Source organism: Vigna umbellata, chromosome 2 (genome assembly GCF_029865625.1).
Source record: "Vigna umbellata cultivar VRB3 chromosome 2, Vumbellata_1.0, whole genome shotgun sequence".
Classification (NCBI taxonomy): Eukaryota; Viridiplantae; Streptophyta; class Magnoliopsida; order Fabales; family Fabaceae; genus Vigna; species Vigna umbellata.
In genome coordinates this window covers 48366038-48376395 of record NC_142166.1, presented here as the reverse complement: position 1 = coordinate 48376395, position 10358 = coordinate 48366038, and the positions used below count along the sequence as shown (strand labels likewise).

Below are 10358 nucleotides of genomic sequence, written 5' to 3'. Positions count from 1 at the left end.
ACCTATAAATATTTAAACGTAAAAAAAAAACTATCTATAAAAGAAAACTATTACACAAATATTCTAATTCCTTAGAGAAAAAAAAAAGATTGTGCATAATTTTGGAAAAGATCAAAGTTTCTAAAAATAGTAAAGTTCCAAAAGAAAAAGCCAATTTGATTGCTACAACGAAAAATAAGCGACAACTATTCTAAAGTTGTTCGCTTGCTCCTACAAGCATTTCGTCAGCATGTATTCTCTTAAAACTTTTTTTACCAGTTCATTTTATTAACTGAAGAACAAAATTACATAAAAATAATTTCTTATAAGAGTTAAATTTTTTATTTCTTTGAGATATCTTCAATCAATATAATAATAATATTAATAATTATTATTATTATTCAGATAATTGATTTTATCTGAAAAAGCAATATTGTTTGTCGGATTTGTAGTGTTAGCGTCTGGAGATTGAAACTACACGTGGAGAAATATATGGAGAGAGGTAAGAAAACTATCTGTTGCGTTGGGAGGGGTCTTCTCGATGACAGGCCTGACAGGAAAGTCAAAATGGAATAACAAACGAATTTGTTCCTTCATCAAGCCACGCGACTACCATCTCTACAAATCAACTCTTTTTCATCTTTCCGCATTTTTACTCTGCTTTCTCTCTCACTGCCAAAAAATTGACCCAATTCCGCAAAGGGATAAGCTCGGTTCCAGAGTGATATAAATTGCTCCGGATTGGGTTTTCTGTGAGAAAAAAACAAATGATATTGATGGGTGTGTTCCCTTTTGAGCAAAGTTAGTGACTTGCAGAGGCGGTGGCAGGGAATCGAAGGATGAGCGCAGAGGACGATGACTCAGAGGGAAAAAGATTGAAACTTCGGCAAGATGAGGTGTTCAATTGTGGTGTGAAGAATTTCCAGCGCGATCTGGTGGCTGGGGCGTTGATGGGCGGTGTGGTGCACACGATTGTTGCCCCAATTGAGAGGTCGAAGCTGTTGCTACAGACTCAGGAGAGCAATTTGGCCATTGTGGCGAGTGGGCGTCGCAGATTCAAGGGCATGTTTGATTGCATAGCCCGTACGGTCAGGGAAGAAGGCATTCTCTCTTTGTGGCGAGGTAATGGCAGCAGTGTTATTCGTTACTATCCTTCTGTGGCCCTCAATTTCTCTCTCAAGGTTAGGCTTCCTCTTCATTTCCATTTTCTAACTGTTTTCTTTTTGTTTTTCCTCTCTCGTTATGCATCAGAAAGAATCAGATTCCTCCATTAGTTGCGTCCGCTAGTTACTTATTTGTGTCACTTCTGTTTGAGGGTTGAACTGATAACGTTAAGTCTGGAGGTATTGCTAGCAGCTGTATTTTTAGTTTATCCTGTGCTATTATGATGCGTCTGCTTTTGTGTCAATTTGTCCCTGTGAGCATTTGCAATTAAATACCACCTGAGATTCTGAAAACGCACCAAATTAGTCTCAGAATTACTAGAACCCATCAATTTTTAACTACAAAAATATTATTTTTATTGGTCAACTGACAAAAGATTGGCTCAAGGGCTAAAATAACATTTTATTGTTTCGGAGATTATACTGATTGATTCTTGTACATTCATGGAATAATTTGGTGTATTAATCAAAGAAAAATTACAGTTATCCTATTACTTTACCTTCTTTCTTTATTATATTATGGGTAGGTACCAGCAATAAAATCAACAAAAGGAAATGAATATAATTGTTGTATTATAGAATTTGGCCTGATCAACTTGATTCAGGACCAAGTGAGACAATGTGTTGCTATAGTATGAAATATCAGAAAATACAATAGGAACATGGTGGGAAGTTAGGATCCAATTCTAAGGACTTGAGGGTTACATAATTGTATTGGCAGCATGAGATTCTAGTGTGGGGTTTATCTGGTTTTAGCTCTTCAACCACACGGCAAGAGTTTGTGGTCAAGTTCTCCTAAGATTCTTATCATAGTCTTTCCTCCCACCCTTTCATGTGGAATAAAGTCTGTACGGTCTTGTATGCTAGCTCCAACAATATTGATTCACAAATAACCTGATATGTTGAATGCAAAATGTCATGTGCTCATGTCATATTCAGTTAATAAGATAAGATACTATCATGACTCGAGAAGAAGGACAAAGAGAGTTGAATCCGTCCATTGTTATTTGGATCCTTTTGGGTTTGGTTATCTCGAGAAAAATTGGGTGGAGGCTATATGCAAAACTGTTGGCTAGGCATACTGTTTGTATTAATTAGTCACCTAGTTTTTCAATTGTCAACAGTTATTGTATAATGATGACTGAATCAAATTGGTTTCCTAAAAATTTTGAATTCATGGAAACAAGTTTGTTAGTGAGATCCTTTAAATTGTTGTGCTATATATGTAGTTGTTCTGTCCATGTATTTTAGGGTTTTTCATTCCAACTTTTCCCTATTTTAACATTACATTTTATGCAAAGCAATGTCAAAATCGTATAGAGCAATGCTAAGCTGTGTTGCTTTTAAAATTGTAATTTACCGCCATTGTCCTTGGGAATAAATAAGAATAATAATTTACTTCCAATGTTGTGCTTCAGTGACCACTTTTGTTGATTTAAGATAACCCATTCTTTGTCCCTCACCATATTATAGTTTTTGTTTTCCTGTATAGTTAACAGATTTATCTCTTTCATCAAGTTGACTGTTTCTCACTTCAACATTTTCTTTCTTTTTGTTACTTCATTCCTCCATATACCCGCCTTGCTTTTTATTACTCCAAACATTTTTTAGATGTATTTTCCAGGCTGCACAATGTGCCCCTTGTAGACTACGAAATTTTACAAATGTTTAGTAATGACTCGAGAAAAAGTGCTGGTGTGCACATTCTTCACTCACAAATATGAGTAGGGGACTTTTTTTTCTTCAGTTATGTTGTCGTAATTCCTTTCTCTTTTTCTTTCTACAGCAATATCAAGGCAGATTGTTTATGCTGTAATTCATTCCTATCTCTATGCAGTAGTCTGACCTTACCCTTAAAGAGAGAATAAGAAGTAGAATGCAGTCTTATAATGTGCTGCACCTTATTTTCGTTGCACTATATTGTTTTTTCTTTAAGATGTACCTTTTCCCACCTCCCTGCCTTTTGAATATTATCAAGGATTGTCCACGGTACAGTTTTAATGAAAACATCTATTTCTTTGTACCTTAATAGATTTTACTGGACCTTTGTTTGGCTTTTTTCTTGAATTGCATGATGTTGTAATTGATGTTTTTTAGTTTGTATGATTTCAACTTTCTGCATTTTTAGCATTGAATTTGAGCTACAAATTGCTTACTGCCAGAAATTTGTTGAGGATTTTGTCTTTTCTTTTTTGTGTTTATTAGAAACTGTTGTTCAGTCTTTTTGGTGGGAGTAAAACGTCTTTCACAAATGCACGGTGTGTATATACTTGTATGTATAAATATTTAAAAATTTTAAAATAATAACATGTTATAAAAATACTAATTTAGCACAGAAAATCGTACATAGTTTTTCACTATATTCAACACTTATCAATAAAATAATTGGCCCATTCTTCAATAGGAATTTGATATAGACACTCAATAATCGGGACTTTTGATCCTTTTTTATCTGAACTTGTGATGCACAGGTTCATTGATTGTTTATTTGGTTTGAAGTTTGATTCTTTGATGGTTAGGATTTTCTGTTCTTCTCCAGAATTATTTCTTGATAATTGGCTTATACTTTATAGGCTTAATACCCTCTTTGGTCTCCAGATATGGTGAGTTGTGTCAATTAAGTTCCTTTTTTTAAAAAAGTGTCAATTGTATCCCCATTTGGTAAAATTTGCCTCAATCAAGTCCCTTCCGTTAAATACTTACAAACGGTGTTAAATTTTTTTTCTCTCTCTTCTACTTTTCTGTGCAAAGCTGATTATCAGTACTTTTTTCTGTGCACATCTGAATAAAGTGATATAATTACTTTTTCTTTATCATTTAGCATCTGAATATTCTCATTAGTAAAAAAGTTACTTTTTCTTCATCATTTACACTTTTAAAATTGTAATTTTAATTCTATTAATTATTAATATAACTAAACAGATTCAATTTTTAATAATTTTACATGCATAAACTTATTAAAAAAAAATTAACACGTTAATATATAATTAAAATAACTACAGAGAATTATAAATTTATTTAAAAAACATACAGAGGAGAGAACTCTCAAAAATAATTATATTATCATTAACTTTTTACTTAATAAACATATATAAAAATTATTATAAATTAAACTTATCATTAATTTTCAATAAATGTCTTTCCATTGACCTCTGCAAATCTTCGCTCTTCATTTTATCATTTTCTGTTTCTTCTCTCGTTCTCTCCCTCTTCAACTACTGCTACTTCTCACTACAATATTGCAACATATCTAATGGAGCAATCCTTCCACTTTCTCTTTCTCTTTTGCCACACTCTACTCTTTCACTAGTAACTTCTCATGTTCCTGTCTTTGTTGGAACCAAGCAACCTGCCACCACCACTCTGTTTCATATTTCTAAAATGGGTTGTTGTGGGACATATCTTATTCTTAATCCTCAAGCAAACATCGCGAGCCACCACTAACAGGTTGCCGAGCCAGGTTGCTCTGTGGGATCACCGGGTACTCCAAACACTGTCGTTTCGGCTGGGGCTGCTCCGGGGAGTGGAACTGTGGGAGGCGGAGAAAGGGGGTGGGATGGTATTGGGGAAGAATTTGAAAGGTTGAGAGGGTTCGATTTTAGGGACAAGGATTTTTGGAGGCTCTGCGGTTTGCGGGCTTAGGGTTGGGTCGTCGGTTAGGGAAGCCAAGGTGGGGAAGCCATCTGCGAAAAGGGAAGGGTTGAGAGAGAGGAGTGACTGTAGACTGGTGCTGGAAAACATGGGGTCCAAGGAGGAGCTGTCGCCGGAATAAATTATCATAACTTGCAGAGAGATTGAGAAGTGAGAATAAGGAAAATGACGAAGAAAAAGTAACTTTTTTACTAATGAGAATATTTAGATGCTAAATGATAAAGAAAAAGTAATTGTATCACTTTATTCAGATGTGCACAGAAAAAAATACTGACAATCAGCTTTGCACAGAAAAGTAGAAGAGAGAGAAAAAAATTTAACACCGTTTGTAAGTATTTAACGGAAGGGACTTGATTGAGGCAAATTTTACCAAATGGGGATACAATTGAGACTTTTTTAAAAGAAGGAACTTAATTGACACAACCCACCATATCTGGGGACCAAAGAGGGTATTAAGCCTACTTTATATTACTTTGTCTGCGCAAACTTAATGGAACGTTTTAAATCAATTTGAGATGAGATAATAGGCTATTTGAAGCTCAACAACTCATTTAGGAATTTGATTCCATTATTTTATTTAGTGAAATGATTATGTGAAAGAAAATCAGGTAAAACTTAAATACAGTTCATAGGGGCATAAAGAAAATTGAACTGAACTGTTTTTATAAAATGATTTGTGATTGGTTTGGTTTCATTCTTTAAGAAATTCAACATACGTGTGTTGAATAGATAAAGAAGAAATCAAATATTTGTTACCAGTGATGTGATTTGTGGCACTTGAGTAAATAATCCAAGGTCCAAGAGAAGAAGGTTGGATTAGGTCAACAAAAGATATACCTGTGTATGCAACAAAAGCAGTGGAACTAGAGTTTTGATGATCATTTGAGAAAGTCATTGAAAAGAGCAAATTGGCTTGTGCTATCAGAAGAGGCAGCGAGAGAAGCCATGGAGAGAGAAAAATCCCTAAAAAAACAAGGTTCTCCTATCAAGGCAACAAGCACAAATTCTGAAAGAAGAGAAGGATATGATCTATCTAAGAAAAAGTACGATCGTTTCTGAATTTGATTTCTCTCGTAACATAAACAAAGAAAATCAGAAAAGAACTCAAAAATAAGACAGAGATGGAGACGTCACAATCTAGCAGATTGATTCACGACAAAAATCTGAATCTTTGATAAGAACTAGTGTTCTATGACAAAAACCAAGAGAATCCTCTCAATGAATTCAAAATTCAAATAGTGATTATCAAAAGCTTTAGGCTATGATGCCATGTTAAAATGTGGACTTACGCCTAACTCAACCCCCCCAAAACCAGCTTGTAAGTGAGATTAACACCCACTCATATACCCTAAATTATCTTTATCTTTATTCGATGTAAGACTTCTAACACATCCTTCTCACATCCAAGTATATACATATCGTACTTAGTACTAGACATTAATGGGTGATCCAATAGTGGTCCAATAGTGGATGGAACAATATGCCCAACAAATAACAAATTTCGCAGGATAGGTTCTAAATCATGGTTCTGATACTATATTGAATATAGTAAAATTAGGTATAGGATTAATCTCCCTTGTGTAGAAAATACACATAGGATAATATATTTATACTAATGAGAATGTGAGCTAAGCCCAAATACAAATGAATATGTAAAAATAACATAATTAACATGATTACTATGTTTCTCTAATTAACATAAAACGTAATATATCATACAAAAACAGTTTGACTTAAACCAATTGACTTTATTAAAATGAGTATGGTTCAGTTTTTCTCCAAAATCCAATCCTTGCAAAAGCCTAACAATTGAAATTGTCATTTAATCTCAAAAACAATGCCTTCATCTTGGTAACTAAACCCAGCTGCAATTATTGAGAAGAAATGACAATTTTGATTGGAGAATGGTATCAACCATTCTTACTGTACTACGTCTGAGTTAGGCAGAGGCATGACCCCCACTACTTATACGTTGGTCATGTCCAAAAGAAGAAAGGGGACTGTGCAATGAGGCTAAAGAATATATTTCTGTCTGAAGAAATTTTAGAATTTTTCTGAAAAATTCTATCCGGATGCACTTTCAAGTTGCTGCTCTTGTTGAAGACCCTGATGTAGCTTCCTAATTAATGCAGTTATAGAGATTTCAAATGGCAACAGTATTTCTATAGCAAATATAGTAAAGAAGGTTTAGGAATAAATTCTTGTTTCAGGTAATGCATTAGTAAGGATGTGACTTACATGATGTGAATGTGTAACAGATGTCTTGTGCTTGTTTAGAAGATGAGCAGTCTGATTATTGACGTGTGAATAAAAATGTGGACTTTACAATTGTGTTTTTGGTGTCCTAAACTAGGGTTGAGATGAATACGTGAAGTGCAATTAAGTGCTAGAAATACCAACCCAGCTATTACACTCTAGAATCAAGGTTAGTAATTAGTACTTAATTTTCCAAAGAAGTAATAATCTTGGAAGTGTATCTTTGTTAGCTTTGCTATTTTCTCCCTTTCCCCTGGGGATCCTTTATGCCCTTTAACAAAAATCAAATTTTGAATGGTTCATACAAATTGCTAAACAGAGAATGACGGCAGAACAACTTGACCATCTGCGTTTCATGAAATAACACCCAACAATAAAGAAAGTTTTATTTCCATGTTGGAATACTAGAACATGTATTTATTTTTTCTGTTCTGCCTGTCATTATTCACTCGTACAATACAACTGATGAAAAACTATATTTGAAGCTTAATATATAATGTTATAGTAAATGCCGAGTCTTGATATTGATAGATCACTCATTGTGTTCCACAGGATCTTTACAAAAGCATTTTAAGGGGTGGAAACTCTAGTGATAATAAACTTTTGACAGGTGCCACTGCAAATTTCGTGGCTGGTGCTGCAGCCGGTTGCACAACACTTGTACTGGTTTACCCCCTTGACATAGCACACACGCGCCTTGCTGCAGACATTGGAAGTACTGAAGTGCGCCAATTTCGAGGTATTTTCCATTTCTTGGCTACCATATTCCACAAGAATGGCATTCGCGGAATCTACAGGGGCCTTCCTGCATCTCTTCAAGGGATGGTGGTACACAGGGGCATATATTTTGGAGGTTTTGATACCATGAAAGAGATATTGTCTGAAAAATCAAAACCTGAGTTGGCGTTGTGGAAGCGTTGGGTAGTAGCTCAGGCAGTCACAACCTCTGCCGGATTGATATCTTATCCGTTAGACACGGTTCGTAGGAGGATGATGATGCAATCTGGCATGGAACAGCCAATGTATGACAGCACCCTTGACTGCTGGAGGAAGATGTACAGGACTGAAGGGCTGGCTTCATTTTACCGTGGTGCAGTTTCTAATATGTTTAGGAGCACAGGAGCAGCTGCTATCTTAGTGTTGTATGATGAGATTAAGAAATTTATGAACTGGGGAAGTTTCTACAGCACCAACGTTCGTTGATTTCATTTTGATACCAGAGACTCAACTTCAATACGTCAACATGTTATGAACCTTGAGGCTTAGGATAGTTTTGTGAAGCACAAATGAGCTCCATTACAGTTCATTAGTAATGCGTCTTTCATGGCATTCCAACTCAAAGGCCATGCCTTTGATATACTAATTTTCCTTTGTAGTTTCCAGGACAGTAAAAGATCAGAAATCATAACGATGAGAGGGGATTTAGATTCGTAACAGAAAACATCTTATTCATTGTTCTTTGTCTAATTTTCAAATGCTAGATGCCTGCAATACTGAATTAGCCCAACTACGTGCACAGTTTAAGAATAGTTAGCCTAGCCTAAAATTCTTAGAAGTGACAAGAAGCCACTAAAATAGTGAAACAAAGCTAGCAAAGGCAACACCTTTACAAAAAGGTTAACAAAAATATTGCTAATATAAAGTAAGCCAAGAGTTTGGTGAGATAAGTTCGAAAAAGCCTTAGAATAGGCCTAAAGTATCAGAACTGTAAAGTATTAAAACTGTGTAATCTGTTTTACTAAGTTCCACCCCTACAAATGTGTTTTACTAATTAACTTCTATAAAAGTTAATGTTCATTGTCTAATCCTTTGAAAGAGTTGCACAACTAAATCAGTGGTTGAAAGTTTGCATAATTCTATTGATTAATAACCGTTAAAAGTGTATGATTATGAAGAATCCTATTGTTTAGCATGGCTAATTTCATTGAATGACATTAGAATGACAAAGTAAGGATTGGTTTCCTCAAAGTGAGACAATTAGCTTTAGCATAGTAATAATTAATTACAAAATCAACTGCAATGATGATAATTAATATTAAACGCTATTATAATTTTAGATCATTGATTTTGTAATCAGTAATTATTATTGTTATATTTTATTCTGCATTTTTCTTGCTTGAAAAGATCAAATCTCGAGTGGGTAGATACTTAAACAATTTGCACTTCAATCCATTTTTTTCTTTTGGAGTGGAAATTTGTTTCAATTTTACATCTACATCACCCTTAGCTGTTTAAATACGGGAGATGAATAAACTTTTCTAAACTTCAAATACTTCCTTTGAATATAAATAAATCCTAAGGAGTTTTTGTTACTTAATGTATGGTACGGTCTTTTTCCGAGTTGACAGTCTGAGTGCGTTGTCAGTCCAATTAGTCTAGCCGACTGGCCGAGCCAACCTTCAGGCCAATCATTATGGCCAACCATCCCTGATCAGATTGTAAATGATAAACGACTCATTAAAGTCCCTAATGGAGAATTAAGGTATGATTGGACTGTCATCAGGCCCACAAAAGGTAAAAATCCATTACAACCAGTATAAATAAAGGCATCAGGTATGACTTCAGACCACGATGCAATATATACATGTATTACTTACCGCTCGGTTACATTACTAACGTGAGCGTCGGTCGGAGTGCCTTTGACAGATGTCCGCCCGGCTTGGAGGAGGAGAAGGACAACCACCTGGAGCGCATGGAATAAACCCGCTCGGTCTTCAACCTAGACCATGGAGTAGCGTCCGTCCGCCCTAAGGTTCGCCACTCCGATCTCCAACCTGAAGCCCTTTGAACAAGGGTACGTCCGTCCGGTACGTAACGTCCACAACGTTCGTCCCCTCTGTCTTTAGCGTCCAACCAGTCTTCGATACTACCAGGAATGTTTTAAGGGACCGCGACACCCCCAACCAACCGAATCACTTAACCCTGTTAGAAACCTCTTTTATGACGCTATGATGAAGTGTATGAGCAAAAGAATACGGCATTGAAACTCTTAATCCAGCAAATGGCAAGACTCCAACAAACAACTCCAAGAAGCATCAAAGTTAAAATGACGCAACCAGAGCCTAGAATTATCAAAGTGACAAGAAGTCACTAAAATAATGAAAAATAACATAAAGCTATTAAAGGCGTTTGATATATGTAGCGTGCAAAGATTGCATTCCTTAGTGACGCATTAGGCAAAAAGACGAACAAACCAGCCAAAATCTGCTTTGCAAGCACTGAATATCATCAGAGTTAAGAAAATCCTCAACCTTTTCAGAATTGAGTATATTCCCAGTAGACACAAAATTTCCATGCAATATCTTGTGC

At 35.5% G+C, this 10358-nt stretch overlaps 1 protein-coding gene across 1 annotated transcript; it reads left to right on the top strand.

The window, feature by feature from the left end:
- Nucleotides 1-482: 482 nt before the first annotated feature.
- LOC124826072 (ADP/ATP translocase At5g56450) lies at nt 483-8516 on the top strand. Its single transcript, XM_047298830.2, has 2 exons — nt 483-1160; nt 7602-8516. The coding sequence occupies exons 1-2, from the start codon at nt 819-821 to the stop codon at nt 8250-8252; spliced, it is 993 nt and encodes a 330-aa protein (XP_047154786.1). The 5' UTR covers nt 483-818; the 3' UTR covers nt 8253-8516.
- Nucleotides 8517-10358: the final 1842 nt, after the last annotated feature.

Excerpts from the sequence above, each read along its gene's own strand:
- LOC124826072 (XM_047298830.2), top strand. The coding sequence starts at position 819 with ATGAGCGCAGAGGACGATGACTCAGAGGGAAAAAGATTGAAACTTCGG. Across the intron at positions 1,161-7,601 it reads CCCTCAATTTCTCTCTCAAG|GATCTTTACAAAAGCATTTT; the intron begins GTTAGGCTTCCT and ends TGTGTTCCACAG.